The sequence below is a fragment of the Panicum virgatum genome, chromosome 9K, assembly GCF_016808335.1.
Source record: "Panicum virgatum strain AP13 chromosome 9K, P.virgatum_v5, whole genome shotgun sequence".
In the NCBI taxonomy this organism is placed as follows: domain Eukaryota; kingdom Viridiplantae; phylum Streptophyta; class Magnoliopsida; order Poales; family Poaceae; genus Panicum; species Panicum virgatum.
The window spans coordinates 10,808,768-10,824,834 of record NC_053144.1 but is presented as its reverse complement, the minus strand read 5'-3'; the positions used below and the strand labels follow the sequence as shown (position 1 = coordinate 10,824,834).

Genomic DNA, 16,067 nt, shown 5'->3' with positions numbered 1-16,067 from the left:
AAAAGTCACGGGAACAATGTTCCCTGACTTGCCTTGAGCAAGTCAGGGAATGCCGATTGGCCTGGTTGAGCTGCGGCCGTGCGGCACCAAACTTCGCACAGGCTAGGAACTTCGCGGCCATGCTGCGCGAGCACGAGCTCCACGCCTCTTCGTGATTCTCGTTTCTGTGGTGCGCTGTCACTAGTGACGCAATCACGCAAAGCGGCAGAGAAGCATTTTGAAACACTAGTGCCTTGCGCACGCCTTGGCGCGCGTAATTTATTTATTTGTTTTCGTTTGGCAATATAAGTTTATATAGAGATTTGTAGTAGATGTATAGACAAATGGATATACATAGATAGAAATATGATATTTGTTTTTAAAGCAAAGTATGCAAAAAAATAGTAGCTGAAATCCGACGTCTCAATCTCGCCGTCGAAGGCGGCCGGGAGCGGTCCTGGGGCATCTCCTCACCATGCAATGCGCGGCTATCACGCCCGACCTGCGGCACCGCAGCGTACCGGAGCGAGGCCGGGTCGCCCGCCGGTGACGGCATGAACTCGCCGCACCCATCGAGGGCGTGCCCGGCGGCCCGCCCAAACTCGCCGCGTGGCTCTCCAGCCTAGCTTCACTGCCGTCATTGCAGTAGAGCACACACCCATTCGGATGCCACCAAAATTACCGGTCGAGAGTTCTAGATTCAGATATTTTGTAGTGACCGAATGGATAGCTGACGCGTGGACCATTCGTGTCTCAAGGCCTCAAAGATAACGATGGCACGGCCAATCACATGCCCTGCCAATTTAGGATCGAATAGTAGGAATCTTTTTTTACTGGCGTGGCCAGTCTGCCGTTGCGCCGACCTTCGGGGCATTCACATATAGAAATTAGGGCCGTGATTAGATTCAAAAATTTTATCCCAAAAACGTCACATTGAATATTTGAGCACAGGCATGGAATACTAAATAAAATCTATTTACAAAACTTTTTACACGGATAGGTTGTAAATCGCGAGATGAATCTAATGAGCTACTTAATCTATGATCTGCAACAGTGATACTACAGTAACTGTTCACTAATTATGAGTTAATTATGAATTAAGTATGCTCATTAGATTCGTCTTGTGATTTACAACCCATTCGTGCAAAAGGTTTTGTAAATAGATTTTATTTAGTACTCCCAAATAGCAAGATTCCCTTTCATCCGTAGTCATACAGTGGTACTACAGTAACCGCTCACTAATTATGAGTTAATCATGAATTAAGTATGCTCATTAGGTTTGTCTCGTGATTTACAACCCATCCGTGTAAAAGGTTTTGTAAATAGATTTTATTTAGTACTCCGAAATAGCAAGATTTCCTTTCATCCGTAGCCATACAATGATACTACAGTAATCGTTTACTAATTATTAGTTAACCATGAATTAAGTATTCTCATTAGATTCGTCTCGTGATTTACAACCCGTCTCGTGATTTGCAACCCATCCGTGCAAAAAGTTTGTAAATTGATTTTATTTAGTACTCCGAAATATCAAAATTCTCTTTCATCCGTAGCCATACAGTGGTACTACAGTAACTGATCACTAATTATGAGTTAATCATGAATTAAGTATGCTTATTAGGTTCGTCTCGTGATTTACAACCCGGCCTGTAAAAGGTTTTGTAAATAGATTCTATTTTGTACTCCGAAATAGCAAGATTCCCTTTCATCCGTAGCCATACAGTGATACTACAATAACCGTTCACTAATTATGAGTTGATCATGAAGTAAGTATGCTCATTAGTTTCGTCTCGTGATTTGCAACCCATCCATACCAAAGGTTTTGTAAATAAATTTTATTTAGTACTCCGAAATAGTAAGATTTCCTTTCATTCGTAGCCATACAATGGTACTACAGTAATCGTTCACTAATGATTCGTCTCGTGATTTACAACCCGTCTCGTGATTTACAACTCATCCGTGCAAAAAGTCTGTAAATAGATTTTATTTAGTACTCCGAAATATCAAAATTCTCTTTCATCCGTAGCCATACAGTGGTACTACAGTAACCGATCACTAATTATGAGTTAATCATGAATTAAGTATGCTTATTAGGTTCGTCTCGTGATTTACAACCCGGCCTGTAAAAGGTTTTGTAAATAGATTTTATTTTGTACTCCGAAATAGCAAGATTCCCTTTCATCCGTAGTCATACAATGATACTACAATAACCGTTCACTAATTATGAGTTGATCATGAAGTAAGTATGCTCATTAGTTTCGTATCGTGATTTGTAATCCATCCATACAAAAGGTTTTGTAAATAGATTTTATTTAGTACTCTGAAATAGGAAGATTTCCTTTCATCTGTAACCATCGGATACTACAATAACCGTTCACTAATTATGAGTTGATCATGAAGTAAGTATGCTCATTAGTTTCGTCTCGTGATTTGTAATCCATCCATACAAAAAGTTTTGTAAATAGATTTTATTTAGTACTTTGAAATAGGAAGATTTCCTTTCATCCGTAACCATCGGATCACGATCGGACGGGCGAAATTTTTTTGGCCGACGTGGCTGCCTGAGAGGGCGCGGAGGGTCGGCGCTTTCATATATAGAAATTGATTGAAACAATGTAAGTAACTCACCTCACCTGTACTATTCTTCTGGAGGAAAATGCATTAGGCTTTTGTATGGGTTGTTTATTTGCACATAACATGGGAAACACAAGTTGTATAATCATTGTGATATTTTGATTATCTGTCATGTGTATAAAAGATGCAACCTATATGTAACATATAAATCTGTAGGTGTTAGATCCGTTCTAGTTAGCTTTAATTTGTTCTAGTGACTGTATTCTCTTGGTTTATATGCATTTTGTTTTTGAGAGCATCTTTAGAAGTAGGAAAGTGGCTAATTCTTTTATTGAAAGACCACACTTTCATCTTAAGCTGGATATATATTAACAGTCTTTGAATGTAGGAATTACTTCCTCTCGAATTGAAAGACCACATTGTCATCTTAAGCTAGATATTAAGAAGCTACACAAATCATCCATGTTAACATTAGCATACAAACTACGAAATGTATCTAAAAAATCAAAATAATAATTGATCTTTTAAGAAAAAAAAGGAAAAGTTTGGTATGTGTTGTCAACCCAGATAAAATTCACTACATCAAGATGCTAGCAGTTGTCATTGCAATGATTGTTGTTACTACCCACTTCCTCCCCCTAGTAGCCACCTAGTGAGCGCCAACGGACCAACATAAGTATGAGTGATAATCGCTCAAATTCAACACATGCTAATATGTGGTAAGCATATTCTAACCTTTGTTTATCCAAAAAAATTTCAAAGATCCTATGACATCGTTGCTAATATTGTCGGAAATAATCCAGGTCGTGCACGTGACCTAGAGGCAAAGCATCACAGAAGCTGGGTTTTTTTCAGCTTCCGGCCTATGATTCCTTAGGCCTCGTTTAGTTTGCGAAAATATTTGGATTTTAACATTGTAGTATTTTCGTTGTTATTTGACAATTAATGTTCAATTATTGATTAATTAGGCTTAAAAGATTTGTTTATGCTAATCAGTTAGATTATGTAATAATTATTTTTAACTATAATTAATGCTCCGTGCATGTGTTAAAAAATCGATGTGACAGGTACTGTAGAATTTTTTTTGAACTAAACGGGCCTTACCCCAACTGTTTACATGGTGCATGGGGTCCCGTGTAAAGTAAGCTTCAAGTGAAAAATTCGTAGTCTTCGAATCACTATCCAAATTAAATTATGAATTTGCATCACCGTGTTTCTAATGACAAAATATTCGAAGCAAGACTACACTTGACTACATTCGAATGAAATTTATGATGGAACAAATTTATTGTAAGCTAGAACAATTGTTCCATCTTCAAAATAAAGTGTTCTCGTTTAAGAAAAAATGTCCCACCTTAAAGCTATTTAAATATAGTCAACTAAGATCTTATTTTGAAGATTTCTTCGTAAGAAATTCAGTACTGCAATCCAAATTTAATTTTAATATTTTAGTTGAAAATTATAAATTTATTTACTCCAAATCTTCTTTTGTACGTCTCCTTTAAGGATGTGCGCGTGGGCCAGCCCACAATACTTTTTTCTACCATGACTGCTCTCCCGATCACACGCTGCCTACAAAAGCCCCCGATATTGTAGCAATCTTCATGTGCAGCGGAACTAGAAAAACTAGTGGGCTTTTCAAAAAAAAACTAGTGGATGTTCTAACTACAGAAGCTCACGGTGTTCGCAAGCCGGCCCATGACACGGCTCATGAGCTATGGTTCACCTTTGCACATGATCAGTGTCCATCTATCTATTTATCTAATACACAATCTAACATGACTAGGAGAGCTAGATGCTTGATGGATTTCAATATCCAGAAGAGAAATTATAAACATTGCAAAACCCCACATTTTTTAGTGAAAAGGCATTACCTAAGCCCATGGGTCTCCGGCAAGCTTTGAACAAGCAATCTGCCAGCAAGGGCTGCAAAAGGTGCTCCATGCCTTAGGTTGCTTCAAGAGTCGATCGGTGCTCTAAAGGTGACAAGGGATTGGCAAAGATTGAAGATCAATGCATCCTATATGTTCTGATGTTGTCTAAAATGATTGTCTAGCCCTTAATATTAAGTGAATGTAGCAGCTTAGAACAAAAAAAAGGTTATAGTTTGTGAAGTTTAGTGGTTAGCCGTCCAATAATAGGATAGCACTATAGCTGAAAATACAGGTTCTTGTAGTTCTTGTATTTGAAATTTTTCGCTAAAAGGTTTGATCGCATCACATCGTCTGTTGCTGTTTTATTTTTTTTCATTGCATTCCGTAGAGATTCTTTTAATGAATTCTTGTAGTTTGATTTATAACCAGCATCTCTATTTACTGGGATATAAGAATCCATGTTTTTCTATTCTAAAGGAAAAATGAAAAGGAGAACGAGTGTGGTTGGGAGAACATGACCCAAAAAACTAGGTGATTCTCCGCGTGTTGCTGCGGGATCTTTAATATTTTTTTGTTATTATATTTAGTTAAGATATATGTGGGTACAATAAAGAGAATTTCTTATTTATGCATGAGGTGATGTAGACCAATTACTGGTAATTAGAATGAGGAGGCACCATATATTCATGCAAATATAATTTGTCATCACTAAAAGAATATGGATATAAGTATCCACCTTAGCTTGTCACTGCTTACCATGTTGAGAACCCCCATGCATGTGCTCCACCCTTCACTCGTGTGCCATCGAACATGAACCGGAGCTGCTTGCGTGTAGCACCGCCGTCCGCCGTGAGGAGACCACATTGTCATAATAGTCCACAAGGCCTGCTTGCAGTCTGTCTTTGTGTGTGACCACGCAGCGCTAGTTGTCCTGCACCGCCAGGGTCATGAGTTATGACGGGCTTGATGATTTACACCACCAGCATGCGCGGTGATGCTGACCCAGCAGCCCCATTGCGGAGACGCACTTCTGGCTCTGCTTCAGGGAAGGAGACATTGTTTTGGTTGGCTTTTCCTGTTATGGAGATATGAAGTGTACATAGAAATTTAAGAAATGTGAACTTTAAATTCAGAGACACTTTGGAAATTAAACCTTAGCTGGAACAAAAATTGAAAGGAATGCTATCGACGAACAGAGAGGGGGTCTGAAAATTAAAAGAAGTCATTTATCAGTTCATAGGGGATTGAAAGAGCTTATCAAAGTAGAAGGGCCAAACGTAACTTTACCTCGCCCAATGTGCAGATTGGTTCAGCGTAGGTCTACATCAGAAAGGGCAATGGGAGACTTGGGGGCCAATAGCTTTGAACAAAAGGAGAGCAAGCAATGGGATGAAGACGGAGCAGGACATTATCGTGGCCACAAATGACTGCGAACACAAATATAAATAGGGGAATTAAGCACCAAATGATACGCATAACTGAATAGGATAATTAAACAGAGAACGCAAAAGGCACAGGGTCAGGGCTGCTGGACGGAGGTGGTGTGGAGGCGGTGGATGACCATTGATAGCAGGCGGCGCTGAGATGAATAGGGAAATGCAAAGGGTCGAGGCTGCTGTTGTGCAGAGGTGTGGGGTGAGAGCTGCTGGACGGAGGTGGTGTGGGGGCGGCGTGTGCTTCATCGCATCATTAATAGCGGGCTACACTGCGGGGTGGAGGTGGTGCGAGGCTGCTGGTGGTGCTCGGAAGGAAGATGAAGGGAGGGAGCCGAGTGGGCAGCGCTGTTGTGCGGAGGCCGAGCAGGAAAATGAAAGGCGTTGTTGTGCGATGGTGCGCGCAGCCCGGGCAGGCGTGGCGGGCAGGTGTGGGAGTGATAGGGGCAAGAGGCACGATCTGAAATGCTTTGGTGTCGTTGGATCATAGATCGAGTGGTTAAAAATTATCAAGCTGATGTGGCTACACCAAATTTCAAAGAAATAGCAATTAATGCAGTTTAGTGGGGATGATCTATATAAGAGTTATAGATGCAATGTATAACAAGAAAAAAAAAGTTAAAAAGGAGCAACCAAAGCGAACGCCCAGGCACAAGACTTTCCGTGGACCCGGCGGCAGCCGGTCCTTCCACCTTGTCCTCTGTCCAATCAACTTCCATGCCCCCGTAAGAAAATTTGGGTCCAGTGGACCACCACAGGAGATAAAAATGGAATGTTCAAGGAGTCCTACGTGTCACTTTCCCTGTGCGCCGAAATATCTTCTCGATGCGTAGTAGGAGACCTTTTTAAGCACATGGACCAGATGGCGAAGCAGTAACTAAACCCACATGAGAAATTTGGGATTTCGTCATTATTGGAAGTGGGCTTCGTTTTTTTGCCATCACTTTTGTGGGTTTCGCCGGTTTGCCATTATCAAACCGTATCGCACCGCTGGAATGCCTCCGTCTGCTCCTCTGCCATCGCCTACGTCTGCTCCGTCTCCTCCCTCGACGGAACTCCATGGCGACCTCCATCTTCTCCCGCCCCCGCACGGGCTGGGCGCCGGGAAAGGTTGCTGCTCGCCGGCGCCGCCGCTCTTGCCTCCGCCCTTGCGCACGAAGCTCAACAACTTCCTGAGCCCCTTGGACAGGTCGCGGTGCCAGTCGCCGGCGCTGGCGGCCGAGAACATCGCCGCCGTCCTCTCCGGGCTGCCCCACCGCTTCCGTGCCTGCGGGGAGGCCAGCGCCGCCGCCTCGGGCGGCAGCTCGGACACGGACCGGGCGTGGGCGTGCGCCTGCGAGGGCTCCTGCTACGGCAGCAACGGCCTCGGCGTGCTGCTGGTCACGTCGATCGCGGGGAGGTCGTGCACCCGAGGCGTCCGTAGCCTTGCGGGCGCCGCCGCGCCGCCCGTGCCCGTGCCCGCGCCCGCGCCAAGGCTGTTCCGCCTCTGGTGGTGCGGCGACGGCCTCGCCGGGCTTCCCGCCGCGCCGCCGCCATCGATCACGGTCCTGCTCCTCGGCAGCGCCGCGGCGTCCCTCCTCGGGGTGCTCGGGATAGACACCGCGGTGGCGAGCCGCGGCATGGCGGCAGCACCCGCCTCCTGCGCGTCCCGCGCCGCGCATCGGCGCACGCGGGCTGACCGGCGTGGGGCGCGCCGCGGCCTGCGTGACTCGAGCCTTCGCCGCCGACGCGGCGGCCACACGCCTGGCGTCGCGGCGGCGCATGTAGGCGTCGTACTGCCTGCCGCCCGCTCACCCTTCGCCCCCAACCCCTTCATGACCATGGCGACCTCCACCTTCTCCCCCGCGCACCGCCTCCATCAGGCCCCTGCGGGCCGGCGTCAAGCCCCAGCTCCACCAGTCCACCTCCTCCCCTTACCCGCCTCCGCGCCGCGCCCGTCGAGGTCGCGCCACCCGTCGCGGGAGCCGCCTCGAGCGTGCCGCCGCGGGGGACGCGCTCGTTGAGGTCGTGCCGTCCAAGGAGTCCGAGGCGGAGCCAGCTCCTGCCGCCAAAAATCCAGGACGCGCGGGGAGCCGTGGGCAGCGGCGCGGCCGGAGACGGGTCAGCGTTGGAGTTCCGTCGAGGGAGGAGACGGAGCAGACGGAGGCGAAGACGGAGGCATTCCAGCAGTGCGACGCGGTTTGATAATGGCAAACCGGCGAAACCCACGAAAGCGATGGCATAAGAGCGAAGCCCACTCTCGATAATGGCGAAATCCCAAATTTCTGCCCGTGTCCCCGTCGGCCCGAGATTACGCCCCCGATTAGATTCCCCGTCGCCGTCCGCTGCCGCAGCCACCGCCGCCGTGACCGAACTCGCTCGCACGCCCACGCCACGCCAGGCCATGTCGGCGGTCGGCGCTAACAAAAAATACTCCGCCAGCAAGCAACCCACTACCCAGGCGGGAACACCCCTCCGACGACGCGAAGCGAACAAGCGCGCCGCCGAAAGTGACCGGCCCCCGCCCACATGGCGCGCACGGGAATCCTCTCGTCCGTGCGGGGCCTCTGGCTGGCTCCCGCCTCGCTCCCCGCACCCCCACCGCCGCGACCGCCCACATGCGCGCCCGCCCTCGCTGTCGCAGTGAAAGCACGGGGAATCCTCTCGACCGCGCCCGCGCTGCTCACCGCGCGCGCCCGCGCTGCCAACACACACACACCTGGCAAAGCAGATCGAGCCGAATCGAGTCATCGATCCCGCCCGCCCGCCTCCCCCGTCGCTTTCCATGATTGACGCCGCGGCCGCCGCCGCCGAAAGGCCAGAGGGAATTACCCCAGTGGCGGGGCGTTTCGGCGTCCGGCGACGGCGGGCGGAGGGAAGCAAACCCTGGGGAGTCGGGGGAGGAAAAGAGAGAAAAATCCCCGGGTGGGGGCGTGGCGCGCGCTGGGATTGGTCGGCGCCAGCTCGGCCACTTGCGCGCGCAACGTGGTTGGTGGTTCCCGTCCCTCCGCCCCCACCGCACCGTCCCCTTCTCCCTCCCGCGCCGGGCCCCAGTCGCCTTCGCCCCTTGCCTGTCCCCGTCGATCTCCTCTTGCCCCCTTTCCCCTCCTCTCTGGCTCTCTCGCCTATCCTCCCCCCTCTTCTCTTCCTCTATGCTGTGATCCTTTCCCGGAGGCTGGTGGTCTGGTCGGATGGGGCGTGGCGTCGGCTCCGCGCGATCTCCCTCGGCGGCGATGAGCTCCGGCCGCTGCCGTGAGTGCTGCTTGTGAGGTATGTATGGCGCCCACGAGACCTGTTCCTGGTTGCGTTCTTTGCTTAGAGATGCTGTCGCCGAGGCGCCCAGTTTCGCTCCTGGAATTCAGGAGTTTAAACCTTTTGCTTTGATCCAGCTCCTAGGTTGGGTGGAACTAACTAGAGCAGTTTAGAAGTTCTCAAGCTATGTGATTAAAGTGGTTTTTCAAAAGCATCCTCATGTAGAGTTAGAAATGTAAACTCAGTCGCAATCTTCTGCTGAAGGGAGAGTGGGAGACTGCACTCTCGAGAGTCCACATGCCTTGCTCGCTGAAATTTTCAGTTCGTAACGACTGTTTTTTTATTTGTATTGTATTGTATGAACTATAATATATTTGAAGTTATCTTCATTGTACTAGTTAAGCGGAGACTTGGGCTGGTAATCTTGTATGAGGGTTGATTCCATAGGAAATCTATCTGGAGCAAATCTTTCTGGGATCGAGTCTATATTTCCTTTCAGCGGGCGTTTATTTTGAATCCATCGTTAATCACGACCTTTTCCATCTTGTTTCAGATCTTGCTGAATGATTTTTGCCATTTCTAGCCATCATAGTAAACCTTGGCATGGCCACTGGAGAGACAAGCACGGGGAACATCCAGAGGTGTGCTAGTTCTCATTTTCATCATGAAATTTGCCCCTTTTGTTTTGTTTAATGGAAGGGTTTTCAGTGCTTTTTCAAAACAAAAAAAAAGTAAAGCCCACTAAAATGACAAGTAGATTTGTATGCATCCGCTGTTCACTGCTAATGCTCTGCTTTAAATTTTTAATTTTCTTTTCCAATTTAGTTGTTGGAAAGCTTGTAAGCACTATCATTTAGACATTTCAATATAACTAGCGATTGTTGGTAGCCTTATTTTGTCTTTCTGTCTAGGGGGAATACCCTTCCAAATGGTGACATCTATGTTGGCAACTTCGCTGGTTTAGTTCCTCATGGATTTGGAAAGTATATGTGGACAGATGGAACTCTTTATTATGGCGAGTGGGATACAAGCAAGATGACTGGTAGAGGAGTAATTCAGTGGCCTTCTGGTGCTTCATATGATGGAGATGTCTCTGGAGGTTTCATTGATGGAACAGGCACATTCAAAGGAGTTGATGGCTCTCTTTATAAAGGTTCGTGGAGGATGAACAAAAAGCATGGAATGGGCACAATGGTTTATGCCAACTCTGATACTTACGAAGGCTTCTGGAATGAGGGTTTGCCAGAGGGATTTGGTAAATATACATGGGCTAATGGTAACACCTACATTGGAAGCTGGAAATCCGGCAAAATGAATGGCAGAGGAGTGATGAAGTGGACAAATGGTGATACTCTGGATTGTAATTGGCTTAATGGACTGGCTCATGGAAAAGGATTTTGCAAATATGCATCAGGAGCATGTTACATCGGTACATGGGACAGGGGGCTCAAGGATGGGCATGGTATGTTTTATCAACCCGGGAGTAAAATTCCTTGTAACCTTGAAGTGTCTGAGTGCGTAACAGACCATGATGTTTCTAGTGCTGCAAGTTCCGGTAATGAAAATGTCAATAGTGGACTCTTGTTTCTGTTGCAAAAACTTTGCAACACGTGGAGAATACGCAACCTTTTCCATCGACCCAGGCGTATTTCAAATGGTACTGCACCAGTTTTTGATGATAATTCTGGAAATCACTTGTCAGAAGATTCATCTACTGAACCTTTGACAACTGGTGATTGTCCACAAGATAGTGGAGTTGATAAAGTATTAGTCTATGAGCGGGAATATGTACAAGGAGTACTTATCTCGGAAAAGCCAAAAGGTCATGATTGCAGATTGCCGGATAGTGGTAAAACACAGGAGCATACCTGGCAAAAACAAGCTGGTGGGCCCATGGAGACTATTTACAAAGGCCACAGGAGCTATTACCTAATGCTTAATCTGCAACTCGGCATCAGGTAAGGTGTAAGTTGTACGAATATTTGCCATTCTATGTCATCTGAGTTCATTTATATCATCCTGTCAAAATGATACTTTTATGGTGGTTTATTTTTCGGGTTCACTCCATATATATCTATTTAGGATGAGATATGCTACTACCACATATGAAAGAACCAACCCATGCATCAGGATTGGGTACCTGTAGCTTTCAGATAAGGAACTCATATTTATTTCTGAGCATGGCATTAGTTATTCAAGAATGAATAGTGGTTGGCAGTAAAAGGTTGATTGAACCTTCCAAGTATTTGAGTGGCGATGGAAGGAATCACGTTTCAAGCACTATTATGATATTGGATAAACTTTCTTATTCCTTTTAGGAAGAAAATCTAGTGGCATCTACATACATAAATAGTTGGCACTTTCATATTTCCTCGGCATATTTTCCCACACTGCCCATACTAATTTAACTCCAGATTTATATCATCTTAGTTTTACTCTAATGTTTGTTTGTCCTTGTGATTTCTATTTGAGGGTACTGTAGCTATATTACATCCAAAAGATTATTTTTGGTAGCTTAATTTAGCGGCCTCACACACTTCAGTAACTATGTTCCTACTCCCAGTCCTTTCTGTAACCTAAACCCCATACTATTGTTATTCAGGTATACTGTGGGCAAAATCACCCCTGTGCCATTGCGTGAAGTCCGTTCAAATGATTTTGGACCTCGAGCACGGATAAGAATGTACTTCCCTTGTGAGGGCTCGCAGTATACCCCACCACATTGCTCTGTCAACTTCTTTTGGAAGGATTATTGTCCTATGGTTTTCCGGTATGCCTCTTTTTAGTTTGTTAATTGTATAAGATTCTGCTATTTCATGCTGTTCTGTTACTGCTAGTACTGAATGTAATTTGATATTAAAACTGTGATTCATTCATTTCTAATTAACTATGGAGGTCTACTGCAGTTCACCCCTACCTAACTAGCTATAGAAGATGACAAAGAAGCTAATGTAAACAATGGCTGATTTTTTAATTAGAAGCTATACAATGATTAGGCAGCCTATGTTTTCCCTTTAGAAAATAGTATATCAACATGAACTAGAAACTATAAAGATTCATATGATTACATCTGAGCAGTTTGTCTGATCTAAAGTATGAGTCATGGCACTACTCATAATAGCATTACCCAAAGCCTCAAACTGAAGCAAAATGATGTGCACCATATTTTTCTGTTTGGAGCATTCTTTTCTCTTGAACTACTGCTCTATCCTCCACCTTTAATCGTCGGTTTCCATCTTCAGACCAAGGAGACATTAGCTCCCCGTTTTCCATTTACTCTTAGTGATAAAAATTGTAGTAATCCGATGGGAACTTGCCAGTCATTGACCCATGACAAACGCATCAGGCAGCAATAATGACTTTGAGATGCTCCCTCCTCTGTTTTTGTTTGCATGTGGCCATGCACACGTCCAACCCAAGGAGTCCCATGCTAATATGGTGATCAATTTTGGAAGAGCCAAATTCCCTTAGGCGCTTGTCAGATCTGGATTGATACTTTTTATTGGTTTAAGTTATGAGCTTTATTGGCGTAACGATTGTAGAAACCAATACGGGATGGTACATACTGTAGAGAAATTTTCATCACTTCATAACCTTAACGGATTCTGCACACTAATCCATCATTTTTTTGTCATAGCTAATTGACTCAAAATTTTCAGGAATCTACGAGAAATGTTTCATATTGATGCTGCAGATTACATGATGTCCATATGTGGTGATGACAGTCTAAAAGAGCTTTCTTCACCCGGGAAAAGTGGCAGTATTTTCTATCTTTCACAGGATGAACGCTTTGTCATTAAAACATTGAGAAAAACTGAGTTGAAGGTAACGTCGTCAGGGCTATTTATGAGCGCGTGTTTTAGTTGTTCTTAATATTTGGATGAGCTGTTGATATTATATAGCCAGGACAAATTTGTTGCATATAAAATGGTTCTGCTTTTGTGATTTTGATATTAGTAAACATGAAAATTCTTAGGAAACAAGAACAAAACATTCATAGGAAGCAAAAAGCTATTTATGTTTATGAGCGATAAGATATGGATACCGCAGACTGGTTTGATGTAATACATGCTGCAGATACTGTTGAAGATGCTTCCAAAATATTACAATCATGTCAGAGCTTATGATAATACGCTCATTACAAAAAATTTTGGCGTGCACAGGATTACTCTGAAAGGAGGAAGAAAGGTGCACAACCAAGTCCTTGTTGCATTATTTATGTATGCCGTGTATGCATATGCTAACGTTATTTATGCTTCTGTACAGGTCCGCTTTGTTGTGATGGGAAATATGTTTTGCACTGAGCTTCGAATCCACCGCAAGTATGACTTGAAGGGTTCTACGCAAGGCCGATCAACAAAAATGCAAAATATAAATGAGAACACAACACTAAAGGATCTTGACCTGTCATATGTTTTCCATGTAGATAAACCATGGCGGGACGCACTTTTCAGGTAAGCTGCCAATTTTGCTCTATTTGTTTCCTATATGCCCAAGTCTTCTCCGGGTATTACCTGTTTGTATTTCTACTAGTCTTCAGTCTGTAACCTTATTGTTTATGAAATTACTTATACTCCCACAATGAAAATACAAGAAAGAGATGGTAAGCGAAAAACATAGAAAGTAAGATACACGTGCTAGATTTTCTACTTTACGCCCAAGATTTGTGCCTAGAGAACTGTATTTCTATATTGACATGGATGTATATATTTTTTCCCTTTGGAAATTGAAGAATGCATACAATGGCAAATCTGTACTATTTGCATATTCGCAAAAAAAAGAGAGAGAAATAGCTCAAAGTGGGTCTGCGAGTACTTTTCAGGAAGGAGCTTATGATTAGTTCTTGTATTGTTTATGAATGTGTACAAATCTTGGAATGGCATGTCTGTGGTTAAGCTTCACAATTCTGGCTGTTGTATTTGCTCTAGAATCAGCTAGGACTTGAGAATCTATTGTTACTTTGCCATGGAGTCATTGATGTTAAACATTGAAAATTAATGAATAAATGGTTTATAATCATTAGATTTGGTGGTACTTGCTAAATGCTTCTGCTGACCATTTTCAGGCAAATATCACTTGATTGTATGTTCCTGGAATCCCAGTCTATTATTGATTATAGCATGCTCTTGGGAATCCATTTTAGAGCTCCCTATCACCTGAAGACATCCTCATCACACCAGAACAGCCTCGAAACTGGAATTTTAGGTATAGTGGAATGTGCCCAATCTTGAAACACAGCTTTTTTTTTTTGAAAAACTTGCTTTTGCCACAGATGTGGACCCTGTTCTTTAATATGCCTCTTGATTTTAGCTCGTTTCGTTTTTATAGGCTCTGTGAGATGGTATTTTGTTGTAGCCATCAGAGGCAGTATAGCCATGTTTAACTGAACAAACATGGCAAAATATTACCATTATGACCATGATATCACCAGAAGCGGCAAAAAGGAACGCCCTAAGTATTATTTGATAACATAAAAAAAGGTCGTACTATGGCCAACTCATGCAGTTGAGCCAAAAATGACCAAAAAAGTGTCAAATATAAATATGGATAGTGTAATTGTAAAATGGAGCAAAAAATCCCTTTAGTTATGTTATGTCCCTCTCGAGGTGACCTTTGCTTAAACTGGAACTAGAATCTTTGATTGACACACCTGTACATTCTAAGTTATTTTTTGGCATTGAAAAACTGGTTACTTACTTTCAGCTTTTGACTGATACCTTGGAGTAATAAATTGTTTCTTGCGTTAACCAGATACTGATCTGTTGCAATATGGGGAGAAAAGTTCTTGGAAGGGATTTCTACTCGTTGCCCACGAGCCAGGTACTACAGTAGGTGGTTCACACATAAGAGGAAGCATGGTCAGGGCATCTGAAGCAGGTTATGAAGAAGTCGATCTTGTTTTGCCTGGGACCGGAAGGTACTTGTTCTTGTACTCTGTAAAAGTGTAGCATAACATTGATGATCCAGCTTGAAACTGAGATGTTGCAATGCATTACCATAACACATACTATACCAGTGAATTATATTTTTTTTCCTCTCCTCATTCCCCCAAAATAATATTATGATGTCTCTATTTTCTTGGTTACCATCCTTGAACTCCTATTGAGGGTTTTCTTTTTGGCCACTATGGTTTAAATGTCAAGTATGATCGAGTAGTTCTTAGCCTTAAACAGAGATGAACTATACATTCTTACATATATGCACATGAGTTTTACATAGTTATTAGCCATTTACTTATGCATATGACTTCTACGTAGTTATTAGCCTTTTCCTTATATGCATGAGCTCTACATAGTTATTAGCCCTAAAAGAAGATTAATTCTGCTCCCAATTCACATTTACTCTGTAATTTGTTTTCAGGTTCCGTGTGCAGTTAGGTGTGAATATGCCAGCTCGAGCTCTGAAAGTGCGTGAGGACATGAACACGGAACTAGAAAACCCAGACAGCATTGAAGAATACGATGTTGTTCTCTACCTTGGTATTATAGACATACTACAGGAGTACAACGTTTCGAAAAGGGTCGAGCATGCGGTCAAATCACTCAAGTTCGACCCCCTTTCAATATCAGCTGTTGATCCGAGTTCATATTCGAAACGATTTGTAAAATTCCTGGAGAGTGTTTTCCCTGAACAAGACTGAGTAGGCAAATAAATAGTAAATAGCATTACTGCTACGCCCATTTTTTGTTGTAAAAAAGTTAATATGTTCTCAATTATTCAACACGGTTCTTGCGCAGCTCCAATGGTCATTTTGTTATTTCTCTGCAGATTTTTGCTTTTCAGGTTGTCAGACAATCGTAAACTTCTGTGCGGCAACAAAACCCACAAATTGATTGCACATAATCTGCTACGAGAGCATGTTTCAATAGGATAATTTGGGTACATATACATATTTGATTATATAAGAATATAAAGTAGATTCCTTTGTCTCGCTGTCTCGCGTCGGCATTGCGATTGAAGAGGGACAGCTGATTCA

General features: G+C 44.0%; 1 protein-coding gene and 1 pseudogene across 1 annotated transcript; one reads left to right on the top strand and one right to left on the bottom strand.

Annotated features, from left to right (window-relative positions):
• Positions 1-6,800: 6,800 nt before the first annotated feature.
• LOC120647702 lies at positions 6,801-7,481 on the bottom strand (annotated as a pseudogene).
• A 1,158-nt stretch (positions 7,482-8,639) lies between these two features.
• LOC120650070 (phosphatidylinositol 4-phosphate 5-kinase 1-like) lies at positions 8,640-15,840 on the top strand. Its single transcript, XM_039927088.1, has 10 exons — positions 8,640-9,109; positions 9,645-9,732; positions 10,003-11,049; positions 11,694-11,861; positions 12,751-12,916; positions 13,169-13,279; positions 13,358-13,545; positions 14,157-14,296; positions 14,843-15,008; positions 15,452-15,840. Exons 2-10 carry the CDS (start codon positions 9,695-9,697, stop codon positions 15,729-15,731), a joined length of 2,304 nt encoding a protein of 767 aa, XP_039783022.1. The 5' UTR covers positions 8,640-9,109; positions 9,645-9,694; the 3' UTR covers positions 15,732-15,840.
• The last annotated feature ends 227 nt before the right edge of the window (positions 15,841-16,067 follow it).

Bases quoted from the DNA above. Each gene is read 5' to 3' on its own strand.
- LOC120650070 (XM_039927088.1), top strand. From the start codon at position 9,695: ATGGCCACTGGAGAGACAAGCACGGGGAACATCCAGAG. The intron at 9,733-10,002 runs GTGTGCTAGTTC...CTTTCTGTCTAG, and splicing joins AGCACGGGGAACATCCAGAG to GGGGAATACCCTTCCAAATG. The intron at 13,546-14,156 runs GTAAGCTGCCAA...GACCATTTTCAG, and splicing joins TGGCGGGACGCACTTTTCAG to GCAAATATCACTTGATTGTA.